Source organism: Elgaria multicarinata, chromosome 4 (assembly GCF_023053635.1).
Source record: "Elgaria multicarinata webbii isolate HBS135686 ecotype San Diego chromosome 4, rElgMul1.1.pri, whole genome shotgun sequence".
In the NCBI taxonomy this organism is placed as follows: domain Eukaryota; kingdom Metazoa; phylum Chordata; class Lepidosauria; order Squamata; family Anguidae; genus Elgaria; species Elgaria multicarinata.
Window position 1 is genome coordinate 62,624,296 of NC_086174.1, and position 13,424 is coordinate 62,637,719.

Sequence of the window (13,424 nt, forward strand, 5' to 3'; positions counted from 1 at the left end):
CTTAGAAAGATGGACAAACGTTTTATCATGTTGGACATTTTTGTGTGTAAAGATTTCAGCGCCCTCAGCGTTCAGTTTGCTGGATCGTGCGCTTTAATGAGGAGGGCAGTCAATGGTAAGGTGAGTACAGTATTGATTTTAAAATATTTTAAAATATTCAATAATTTTTGTATGTTCACAACATTGAAAACTGAAAATTTAGAAGAACCTTTTATTTTCCAGAATAACTAACAGATATGGTATCACATGCTAACAACAGTTTTAGATAAGGCACCCACCCCAGTTTTATTTTGAGAATGTAGTGGTAATGATGCAAAATTCTACACCATTTAAAATATAGCATTGGAAAGATTTATGCTGCTGCTTTATATCATTTATAGAACTATCATAGGAACATAGAAACCTGCCTTATACTGAGTCAGACCATTGGTCCATCTAGCCCAGTATTGTTGACACCATCTGGAAGCAAGACCTTTCCAGGATTTCAGGCAGGAGTTTTTCTCAGTCTACCTGGAGAAACCAGGGATGAACCTGGGACCTTCTGCATGCAAAGCGTGAGCTCTGTCACACTGCCCCTGCACATATCCATTATTGTCGACTCTTAATTGGCTACAGTTCTTTGGGGTCTAAGGCAGAAGTCTTTCCAAACCTTGCCAAGTTTCCCAATGACACCAAATTATTTACGGTTGTTAAAACAAAAAGGGATTGTGAAGAGCTCTAAAGGGATCTCTCCAAGCTGGGAGAGCGGGCATCCAAATGGCAGATGTGGTTCAATGTAAGCAAGTGTAAGGTGATGCATGCTGGGGCAAAAAAACCAACTTCAAGTATAACCTGGGGGGAATCCGCACGTCGTTCCGAGATCGCTTCTAAGCGACCCCAGTGCGGCGTGAAAGCGAGCGTGTAACTGGCCTTTGGAAGAGCCAACGAAGAGACGTCCTTCCCGCCGCTGCCACCCGCAGACCTCCTTGCTGGCTGGGACAGAGAGCTCGAGGGAAGAAGGCGGGGTGGAGAGCTTCTTCCACTCTCAACCCCGCCTTCTTCAGCCGAGCTCTCCTCACCGGTCAGCGAGGAGGTCTGTGGGTGGCGGCGGCGGCGGCAAAGACGTCTCTTCGTCAGGTCTTCCAAAGGCAAGTTACACGATCGCTTTCACACCGCACTGGGGTCTCTTAGAAGCGATCTTGGTACGACGTGCAGATTCCCCCCGATGGGATCTGAGCTGGCGGTGACTGAACAAGAAATAGATCTTGGGGTTGTGGTGGACAGCTCGATGAAAACGTCCACCCAGTGTGCAGCCACTATAAAGAAGGCAAACTCCATGTTAGGCATTATAAGAAAAGGAATTGAGAATAAAACTGCTAGTACCATACTGCCTTTATACAAACCTATGGTGCGACCACACTTAGAATACTGTGTACAGTTCTGGTCACCACATCTTAAAAAAGATATTATAATGCTGGAAAAGGTGCAGAAAAGGGCAACTAAAATGATCAAGGGGCTGGAGCATCTCCCCTATGAGGGAAGGTTACAACAACTGGGATTGTTTAGCTTGGAAAAAAGGAGGCTAAGGGGAGACATGATGCAGGTGTACAAAATTATGCATGGTATGGAGAATGTGGATAGGGAGACCTTTCTCTTCCTCTCTCAAAGTACTAGAACCCAGGGTCATCCCATGAAAGTGATTGGTGGGAGATCCAGGACAAATAAAAGGAAGTACTTCTTCACAGAGCACATAAATTATGGAACCCACTACCACAAGATGTAGTGACAGCCACCAATTTGGATGGCTTTAAAAGGGGGTTGGATAAATTCCTGGAGGCAAAGGCTATCAATGGCTACTAGCCCTGATGGTTGTGTGGTACCTCCAGTATTCAAGGCAGTAAGCCTGTGTGCACCAGTTGCTGGGGAACATGGGTGGGAGGGTGCTATTGCACCATGTCCTGCTTTGTTGGTCCCTGGTTGACAGCTGGTTGGCCTCTGTGTGAACAGAGTGCTGGACTAGATGGGTCCTTGGTCTGATCCAGCATCAGGGCTCTTCTTATGTTTCACGATGCAGATGACTGAAGGCACAGCTTTGGACACACAAAATAGCTTCTCTAACACTGAGCTTTGTCCTCTTCTCTTCACTTTTCTGATGCTGGGATACAGTGCTTCAGGGGCTTTGTTAGGCTCCTAAAAGTATTTCGGGACCAGGCCCCTAGCACACTAATCTGCATCAAATCTGAATATGCTAATATGCATGCAAATTTAGAAATGATTACAAGGATTTATTTAAATTTCACAGGGGAGCAAAGCTAGGCAATTAATTTATAATCCCAATAATTCCAAATAAAATACGTTCTTCCATGAATTTGTATCTTGACCCAGATCATCCCAAATCAATGAGATTTTTTTTCTAATTTAATTGCCATGCAGGGCAAGATTTCTTTAGAGAGTTGGTTGCAACCTGTTAGAAAGGGAGAGTTAACCCTTCCCACTTCAGCTTCAATCCTCCTTGAAAATTGCCCGCTTCATGTCAATTAAATTTAGGAAAAAATAACTTTCATTGGCACCAGTGCTCACTCAGGACTATGTAGAATCTGGGGCCCCGAAGAAAGTATTTAGGGCAGGGGTCCTATGGGCCCAGGCCTAGCAGTGTCCCTGGGGTGCTTACAGATGATGCCTTTGCCCTGTCTTATTCACGGAGATTGAATGGGGTTCAGTCAACATTGTCCGTTCCTCGTGTCTCTCTTGTCTTTTCTTACAGTTTCTTCTGTCTTTTTCCCTTAATGCAAAAGCAAAAAACAAAAACAAATAAAAATTCATTAAGGAGAAAAAGATGGAACAGCTGCACAATGTCTTCTGATTGCTAGCACTAGGAGTCCTCCAAAACACAAGGCAGCGTTTGGAAAGAAGTGAGATGTCTGCTTAGCAACTCTTGGTGTGGGGTATATGGCTGCCTTTGTGTTATGAAGGTAAAGCTAAGTCACAGTTATTATGATTTCCTTATCTGAAGTTCAAGTATGCAAAGAAGTGAAAATTAGTACTCTACGGATTTCCCAGAATGAATCAGCGTGAGGATGGTATGTTTGCAGCTGGCGTGCCAAAAAGACACATGCATGGCACCGAAAGAGCAAAGGTGCCTCATGCGAGGGTCACTGATTTTCACCAATTTCCCCTTCCTGCTGCAGCCCTGCATGCCATAGTTCCAGAGAGACCCCCAATCTTAATGAAGGCGGGTTTGAGGGGCAGTTCATGGGGTTGCAGTAGGAAGAAGGAAATGAGAAAGCCCCGTTTGATGTGCAGATCTCTGATGACAAGATACAAGCCAATGATGCTTTGGTACTGATGTTAACTATGATGGGAGAAATACTTAATGGACGTGTCTCCGCAGGTTTTCTGTTTGCTAACTTCAATGTTTGAGAACAGAATTGCCTTACTGGAGATTAATGTTACTGCCCTGTTGAGATCCCAGCAGAGTGAGTTCCTTGTAAGTGGAAGGGAGAAAGCCCTTTCAGTTGTTGCCAGGTAAAGAATCATTTCACTTTTATTGCAGAGTAATAGGTTAAAATATAAACTGATCTAAAATTTGATTGAATAATTAAAGCATGTCAGATTAATGTGTTGCAGCAGTGGTAACATATATCTATAAAAAAATTGAGTGTTCAGTGCACTTTATGTATACCATCTGAGTAATCCTTACCATAGCCCAGTAAGATAGGTCAGTTGCAGAAGGGGGGTTTGAGACTAAGGCCGTTTCTACACCTGCCTTTCCCCCCAGGATTGTCCCGGGATCATCCCTGTGCATCCAAATGACATACAGGGGATCCCGGGAGCAGGCAGGGACGATCCCTCTATTTTCTTGGGATAATCCTTAGGTGTAGAAATGGCCCAGGAGAGAGTGGTTTGCTTAATGCCACCTTGTCAGTTCATGGCAGAGAAGATATTCGAACCAGAAACCTCTTGGTTTGCATCTTAGACACTCAGTTAGTACATTGCATTAGTGCATTTTTATATTGGACTGGCAAGCCTATCTTTTTGTTTATACTTTTTTAAATGTACATGTAAAGGAAAGTGGTATGACATAAAGGAATATGATACCGGATATGATACTATTGTAAGTCCATGGTGCCCCAATTATTCTGAAGAAGTGCTATTGAAGTCACCAGTATCACTTCTCTATAAATTTATTGATTATTTATTTATTACATTTATATCCCACCGTTTTTCATCCAAGGAACCCAAGGCGGTGTACGTGATCTTCCTCCTTTCCATTTTATCCTCACAACAACAACCCCGTGAGGTAGGTTGGGCTGAGAGTCTGTGATTGGCCCAAAGTCACCCAGTGGGTTTCCATGGCTGAGTGGGGACTAGAACCCGGATCTCCTGACTCTCAGTCCAACACTTTAACCACTACACCACACTGGCTTCATGAATTATGGTGAGAATTTCTTATTAATATATATGGTTTGTTGATTTTAGGTGCTCTCTTCTGCCAAACTCTCCCTTGTGCCCAAAGAAGGAAAAAAGCAAACTTGGAAATAAAAAAGGTAAATCTGGTAAACTTTAAGAGGCTCATCTGACAGGGGGTAATTGTGTTTCCCTACTGTTGCTTTGCCTCCTGCTTCTGTCCCACAGTGGGAACGAACAGCTTCCTCTTTCTTCACATGGGGAAGAAAGAGGAAGGAAGCAAAGTCCACGTGGCCCATTCAGTGGGCGTTTTCTGCTCCTGCAAACAGCAGGAAATGGTGGCAAGTATCGTTATATCCCCCCAAAATAGGATTTTCTGAGTCATTTTTGTGATGGAAAAAGAACAGAAGGAGCGGGAGACGCACGGGGGAACACTGCATTGTTTAAAAGTCCCATGAAGAACTGTGAGTGGCCAGTCAAGAGCGTGCCATGAAATGCTCATCTGCTGACGCTCTAAATCAACTTGGCACTTTAGAAACGTACTTCGTTCTATGTTAGAATACCCTTTCCCATTTCCACTCAACACATTAAAGTTTCATTCCTCTTGTAGTTGACACTGCATTTTTAATTCCCTTTCTTAAAGTCTTAAAATGTATGAGCATGTGGTGCTTCAGATTACAGTTCTTTACATTTGGGTTTATTGCTCTGTGTGTTTCTTGACCAGCAGGGCAGAGGAGCAGGCAGCAAAGAGCTAAATCCTTTCAGTTAAAAGGCAGGCCTAAAATGAAATGGTTTATCTTTCCTGGAAAGGAGGACCATCCCAGTATTCTGGCTCTGCCTTCTAGTGAAGAACAGGGTTTCTCTGCTGCTCTTCAACCCTTATTTGGGACTGGCCTTTAGGCCTTTTGTTCTAGGCTTTCCTTTATCTTCTCCTCTTTCCCATTGCGCCTCCTCAGGGGAAAAGGAGAAGCCATCAGATCAAGCATTTCAAAGGATGCCCCTTATGCTCATTTTGAGTCACATCACAACCAGTCCACCCAGCCTGCTCCCCTTCCCCTTCCCCTTCCCCTCTTGGAAGACAGTGGATGTAAGCAGGGCAGTTTGCAGCTGGATGTCACTAACTGCTTGATCAGGTGTCCTGCTTCCTTACCTCACTGATAGGAAGGAATGAAATACAAGCCAGTGCAATGCAACTGTGCTTCCCTGCACTCATTGATAGGGCTGGTCCAAGATATTTTGCTGCCTGTGGCAAAGGACAAGATGGCGCCTGTCCCCATTCTATGTACAGAAACCAGCCAAACTGGAAATTGAGTTTTACGTCAATACTCAAGATGGGGGCAGCATCCTCCACCACATCTGAGGACATCAGGCTAATGGAGGGTGAGGGCGGGTGCAGGACAGACTGTGTAGCATACACAGCTCCATCCTCTTAGCTCTGCCTGAGGTGACTTGCCACTGCTCCACATTCCTCAGCATCTGCTGCCTGAGATTTCCAAAGTGTATTAGTAACGCTATGTTTGCTAAATGCATTTATTTACTGTTACTTGGTTGTAGTGTTCATTTCTCATTTTAACTACTGGTTTTCTATAAACTCAGGTGTAAGGAACCCAGTAAAAGACCAGCCACTGGTTTTCCATAACAAAATTAAGTCATCGGGTTATACATCAGAACCACAGTGAGTAGAAATGTAGTGGTAACATTATTTCAAGTATTTTAATATCTATTAAATGCAGAAAAAATGCAGGTGGGACAGTCTATATATTGTGACAGACAGCAAATTATTACAGGGAAAAAAAAGGAAAATTTGAACTTACTGAATATTTTCATTCTCAGGGGTTACAGAGTGGGGGAGTCTCTACTTTTGGAAAGCGCCTCGTCCTGGTGGCAGTCAGGGCTCTAGCAAGAAACAACACCAAGGGGAAGGGCTTCAACTCAGCTCTGGGAGCAGACCTGTTTGGCTAGCAGGTAACAGGTTTCTGGCATGGCTTGACGTTGAGGCCTTGCAGTACCTTTTGAATTGTAGGAAAGCAGGTTATTCAATTGTGGGAGACATCCACGTGTTCAGGCAGGGGCTCAGGCCATCCTTGATTGTGCTGCAACTGTCAAAACCTGAGAGTGTTGCTGAGATGAGGAGAACATTCCTGAGGAAAGAACGTTCCTTGGGTTTTGGCCTTCCACTCCTGGCAAAGTTTTGGCCTTCCACTCCTGGCCTTCCACTCCTGGCACAGCTGCCTCAGTTGGCTTCTTTTCCAGAGTAGGAAAGGAGCCAGTGCCAAACCAAAAGAGGCTGGTAAGATGTACATCCCCACCCCCTATACTCCCCAGTAGCAAGTCTTGCTTGACACGCTGCCTTCCTGCACAAAGCACGAGTAATTTGGTGGCTGGTGTGTTGCACTTTTACTGGAGAGATCTGGGTACAGATCCCTTCTTGACCATGGGGCAGTCAGAGTGGTTTTGACAACATTGTTTTCTCCTGGCCTAATTAACCTCTACATTGTAAAGGACTCAAATACGTTAAATACCATAATGCTAAAAATAATTATTTAATGTTCTTAAGATGGACATTTCAGAAGATGTATTTCCTAGGTCTGTAGCTTCCTCATGGAGAAAGATCTCGGAAATACTGTAAAGCTGGATATTTCCCTTAAAGACCTTAGAGATTTTAGATGTTTCACTCATATTTTCTTGGATGTCTCATATTTTATTATCTTTTTGCTATGGCTATGCTGATCAAAGTTAAAGTCCTTTTGGAAACTAATGGGAGAAGGTGTTTTTCTGTGCAAGAAAGCTAACCATACATGCTACCCACGTAGCCAGATATTTCCCATCTTTGGTGAAGAAAGGAAATAAGAGAGATTATGAAATCACTCAGATATTTAATGCGATGATTCCTGACCTCGAAATGAGAACTGCTTAGCAGCTTGTACTGGAGTAACTTCAGACACCAGCTGATTAGTGGGTACAGAAAACACTCTCCAAGGACTAAGCCTTGCAGCTGCCATATTACAAGGGCAGTTTGTTGTATTTTCCTTGAACTAGGTTTCAGCCTTTAACACTAGAAGATCTCAGCTGAACTTCAAGGCAAGTTCCTGCAGAACCTGGGCTTACCAATTGAGTCCCAGAGCCATGCAATGGTCACTTAATGGGACCCCTAAGAATGGCAGTATTCAACCCCTTCAAGAATCAGGAGGTTCATTACTGCAAAAGAAATTAATAATGGTTGAGTTCTCATTGTGGAGCAACAGTAGTGATGCCAGGAGTCAGATCTCTATGGCATCTGTTGATCCCTCAAAAACAATCTCCACAACTGTTTCTAAACCAGAAGGTTCCATTTATCTCTTTTCATCCCCAAGCAACTTTATATAAATGTATAGTTTATGGGGGTCCTTATCCCTAAAAAAGAGTTGATTTTTTTCCCCTTACCACACAATATCATCTTCTGGTCTTGTTCAGGGAAGGAGTTGGAAAGATTTGAGCCTGTCTTGCCTGTCTTAGAGACTACTGCTCCATTTTAAATATAGCTGAGAGCTCTCTTCCTCTGATACAGATATGACAACTTCTGGACTTCAGCAATTCCCACTCAGGATCCAAATGTATTTATCCATTCAGTCGAAGCTGATGTTATGTGTAAAGTGTGTGTCCCGGAACTGAACTCATTTAGTTAGTACTGAATTAATAAATATAAGCTCAGCACAGATCCTCAAAGTGCTGGATGTCAACCTTAGATACCATCCTGGGATTCAACAAGGAAAAGGTTATTTTTATATGTCTTCCACATATACAGCATTTAATTGCAATATTAAGTTGTTCTATAGATCTGAGAATGGAAATTTACAGTACATTCTGGAGTGATACAGTCTATACATCTGAGCTATAGAAAAGCAGTACAGCCCTGGAGTGGGATTATGTTCTCTCATATGCTAGACACATACTTTCTGAAGACACATCGATCAAAGGCTGCATCAGAGAAGGGCAAAACCATTGATGCAATAGTGCCTATTGTATGGGCAGGTCAACAGATTTCTGTCCCATATGCTGATTCAACTGATGGCAAGTTCCTATAGTCTGTGGAAAGTTCAGAACATTTCAAGGAATGATCTGGAGTGCCTTTCAATGGGACAGATATGTCGGACAGAAGTCTCATATCCAAGTAGCCATAGAAACCCCAGAAATCAAAGAAGATTGTCCAGGACATATGAACAATATTTACACTTTTTAGAACCCTGAGGAAATGGAGGGCTCTTATAACATTCACATGATGCCATTCTTCTCCATCATCATCATCATCATCATCATCATCATCATCATCATTATATTTATTTATATCCCACCTTTTGCCCAATGCTGGGCCTCAAGGTGGCCTTGCAATGTTTAAAACATACATTGGGGGGGGGGGGAACAAAACCATAAACATTTAAAATACACAACAAAATTATAAGACATTAACATAGATGGAGGGCCAGATTATTCTCCAAAGTCCTGCTGGAACAAAAATGTTTTAGCCTGCTTCCGAAAGCTCATCAAGGAGGGAGCCAGCCTAGCTTCCCTGGGAAGAGAGTTCCAGAGCACCGGAGCAGCCACCAAGAAGGCCCTCTCCTATGTTCCCACCAAGCGCACCTGTGAAGATGGTGGGTCCGAAAGAAGGGCTTCTCCAGAAGATCCCAAAGCATGGGCAGGCTCATAAGGGAGAATACATTCTTTCAAATAACCTGGACCCAAGCTATATAGGGCTTTATAGGTCATAACCAGCACTTTGAATTGTGCCCGGAAACAGACTGGAAGCCGGTGGAGCTGTTTTAACGGGAGTTGTGTGCTCCCTGTAACCAGCCCCGGTCAACAATCTGGCTGCAGCTCTTTGAACCAGCTGGAGTTTCAGAACACTCTTCAAAGGCAGCCCCACGTAGAGCGTGTTACAGTAATCCAATCGGGATGTAACTAAGGCATGTGTCACCGTGGCCAGGTCCGACATCTCTAGGAATGGGTGCAGCTGGCACACTAGCTTTAACTGTGCAAATGCACTCCTGGCCACCGCCGAAACCTGGGCATCCAGGCTCAGAGCTGAATCCAAAAGTACACCCAAGCTGTGGACCTGTGTCTTCAACCCCATCCAACACAAGCTGAATCCCTGTTCCCTGATCTGCCTTTTGACTGACCAGGAGCACCTCTGTCTTATTTGGATTAAGCTTCAATTTGTTTGCCCTCATCCAATCCATTACTGCCAACAAACACCGGTTTAGCACAGAAACCGCTTCCTTGGAATTGGTTGGAAAGGAGTAGTAGAGTTGGGTGTCATCAGCATACTAGTGGAACCACACCCCACAACTCTGGATAACCTCTCCCAATGGTTTCATGTATATGTTAAATAGCATGGGGGACAAAACAGAGCCGTGAGGGACTCCACAGGCCAACGGCCAAGGCGTCTAACAGAAGTCCCCCAGTACCACCTTCTGGGTCCGTCCATCCAGGAAGGAATGGAGCCACTGTAAAACAATGCCTCCAAGACCCATCCCAGCAAGGCGGCCCAGAAGGATACCATGGTCGATGGTATCGAACGCTGCTGAAAGGTCCAGCAGAACCAGCTGGGACACACTCCCCCTGTCCAGTTCCCAGCGAAGATCATCCACCAAGGCGACCAGAGCTGTTTCTGTCCCATAACCAGGCCTGAAGCCAGATTGAAATGGATCTAGATAATCTGTCTCATCCAGGAATCCCTGGAGTTGGGAGGCCACCACACGCTCCAGTACCTTGCCCAAAAATGGGATGTTGGAGACTGGCCGGTAGTTATCCAATACAGTGGGGGCCAAGGAGGGCTTTTTCAGTGTGGGTCTTACCACTGCCTCCTTCAAGCAGGCTGGGACCCTTCCTTGGCGAAGGGAGGCATTGACCACTCCACTTACCCACTCAGCCAGTCCCCCTCTGGCAGCTTTTATAAGCCAGGAAGGGCAAAGATCTAGTATACACGTGGTGGCTCTCACCAATCCAAGGACCCTGTCCACATCATCGGACTGTGCAAATTGAAAGGTATCCAATAATACTGGACAAGCAGGTGCCAAAGTTACATCCACTGGGTCTGTATCAACAATAGCATCCAAGTCAGAGCGGATCCGAGCGATTTTGTCTGCAAAGTGCTGGGCAAATTGGTCACAGCAGGCTGTTGAAAGGTCTGAAATCACTTTTTGGGGGCCAGAGTGTAGAAGGCCCCTGACCACCCGAAACAGCTCTGCTGGACGGCTCTTTGCAGATGCAATAGTGGCAGAGAAAAAAAGGTTTTTCGCTGCCCGAATTGCCACAGAGTAGGCCTTCAAATAGGCTCTAGCCTGTGTTCGATCAGATTCACTCTGAGTTTTCCGCCAAGTCGCTCTAGCCTCCGTCTCACTCGTTTCAATGCTGCCAGTTCACTGGAAAACCAAGGGGCTGGTGTGGCTTGCAGAAATGTGTACTATTTCCTTTGAAATAGTAATTCAAGCATAAGGAGTGCAAGACCCTCTTCTCAGTGGTTCTGGGGTGGGGCAGTCTCCTCACTCATTAAAGAGAGAGAGAGGGAACATCTGAACAGTCAGAGGCAAAAGCATGAGCCAGTACTCACTGATTTGTGCTTTTGGGATGTCTGAATTGTCAGTTTCGAACTTAGAGATTCTGAGTCCAGTGGGATTTCCTAATGATTTTCTTTAGTGTGCACCAGCAAGTGCACTTCTACTGCTGAATGGGTTTCTTGTGTTCTGTATATATACCTTTCCCTTGTTAGGGCTAAGGGGTTTTCTTCCAGGCTCTGGGCTTGGGCTTGGAGCTGAGGGGAACCCTCTCCCCTTAGTGTTGCTTCATGCCGGAGCCCTGTCTACGAATCTGGAGGACTCACTTCCCAAATGTATAGACTGCCCCAACCTGGAACCCCTGAGAATGGAAATTTACTGTAAGTTCCAATTTTCCTTTTTCTGTAATACTTTGCAATCTTTCACAATTTTAAGTAGATATATCCTGAGTCTTTGTACACAGCGCAAAATTGAAATTCTGAGCCCAGTCCCTTCAAATTCTGTACTAAAAGAATTGAATTCTGTGACCTGACCTGTATAAATTATGCAGATTAAGCAAAACCTGCATACCATTGTCTGCAATCTTTCATTCTGCATAATTTATTTGGTTTTAAATAAATGATCTTATTTATTTAAAATAAATAAATAAGGTGGGTTAAGGCCAGGAAATATGTAGTTCACTGAATCCTTGTCCTTAAGCACTGAAGATTTTTTTCAGCTATCTGTCTGGTTTCAGCAGGCATTGCCGATACACTTTGAAGTATACCTTTGCAACCATAAAGGCGCAAAAAGATTTTGACAATAAAGGTTGAGACACTGTGTCCAGGACTTCATTCTGCATGTTTCCTGAAGTTTTCTTCTTTTAGAATCACATTTTGCTTTTCTGTGTAACTTAGATTTTGGGATGTTCCTATGCTAAGGCAGTTACTTCATATTGCTCATTACAAGCACTCAAGGCTGCTTATACCAAGTGGGATGCATCTAAATATTCTCTTCCTCTGACAGATGACGCTTCCTCTCTGGAGGAAGAGAATCTTTGGATCCAATCCAGTGTTATATTAAAACAAAGATGCTTTACAATCATGGCATAATCCATAGAAAATGAAGTTACTGGGTATTTAGTGGTCTGTTCTCATGTTTACACGAATTTCTCTTGTATCTAATGGGCAAAAGATTTAAATTAAATCAAGCATCAAGATTTAAATTAAATCAAGGAACTTCTATGGTCATTTCTAAAGGCCAAACTAGATGTGATGCTAAATGTACCTTTTCATCTAGCCAGCAGATTTATTTGTTGCTGTTGTTTTAAAAAAGAGAATTGTGTTAGTTGAGGTGGAGGGGAGCTGATAATCAACAGGAACAGAGCAGCCACGGAGGAGTTTCCTACCCTGCTGTAGTCCTGAACAAAATTCTTTCTCTGAATCTGGCATTTGCTTTGGAGGAGAATCTCCCATTGTCACTATTTATATGTCTGGTGCAGTTTGACCCTAAGCGCTATCATCTTTAGTTGTGCCCTTTGTTTTCCCTTGCAGAATGACCATGTTTTCTCCAAACACTAAAGGAAAGCAAAACAGTTTGACATTGAAGTGCAAGAGAAGTTGCAAACGGTAAGTAATACAATGGATCTGTGGAACCAAAAGTATTTTAAACACCTAAGCAGTATTAGCATTATCCTGAAATCCTGAAACAAAGAAAAGGTGGGTTTTTTTTAAAAAAAAAAAACTTCAGCAATGTGTAACTTTTAGTTAAACTTGCATATGAATACAGGGGAATATTACATTTTCTTTAATAAATGTTTGTATGTATCACAATTTGTTCTTTTATCCGTTTAACTTTTCCCATATTATTTCTTTATTCTTGAAGAAGAAATAAAGAAGAATATCCACTTGCAGAATCTCCTCCAACAAAATCTGAGAGACTGATTACTGTAGCTGGTAAATCAACTTCAGTATGTTGTATTCAGTATTCAGGTACAGAAAAACCTACTTTTCCGTGGTTTATGAATTAGACGCCTTAACATAAAAATGTTAAAAATAATGTTGATTATCATAAGACTTAATAGGGTTAATTCAGACAGCAAGCTTGCCTTGATTTGGGGCATTGATTATATACTCCTATGCATGTCTGCTTGAAAGTCCCATTGATTTCCATAGAACTTACTCCCTGATAAATGGGTGTAGGAATGTAGCCTTGTGAGCAAAGAGCCAATTCTACTAATCTAATCAAGCACTTCCATACTTTTTGTGAGATTGAGTTTAATCTTGACGTCAGGCTTAAAAAACCCCACCAAAACTTTAGCTGTGTGGTATTCCATGTGGCTAGCATCTTATTTAAACTGTATCACCTCAACTAAGCATATATTCTAAATACACCATCTCTGCTGTGGATAGATGTCAGTGTCCTAATATTGCACACGTTACAGTTGACGGCTTAGCTTAATTGAGAAATCAACTGTATGGAACTTCACATTGGTAATTTTTCCTTACGCATCCAGTCTCTCATTCAGAA

General features: G+C 43.3%; 1 protein-coding gene across 1 annotated transcript in view; it reads left to right on the top strand.

Annotated features, from left to right (window-relative positions):
* Positions 1-13,424, top strand: part of WDR27 (WD repeat domain 27) — an 88,365-nt gene that overhangs the window by 13,319 nt on the left and 61,622 nt on the right. The window contains exons 10-15 of the mRNA XM_063125659.1: positions 53-120; positions 3,371-3,504; positions 4,459-4,526; positions 5,983-6,061; positions 12,449-12,523; positions 12,780-12,886. Coding sequence (XP_062981729.1) covers positions 53-120; positions 3,371-3,504; positions 4,459-4,526; positions 5,983-6,061; positions 12,449-12,523; positions 12,780-12,886 — 531 coding nt within the window. The remainder of the gene's footprint in view (positions 1-52; positions 121-3,370; positions 3,505-4,458; positions 4,527-5,982; positions 6,062-12,448; positions 12,524-12,779; positions 12,887-13,424) is intronic.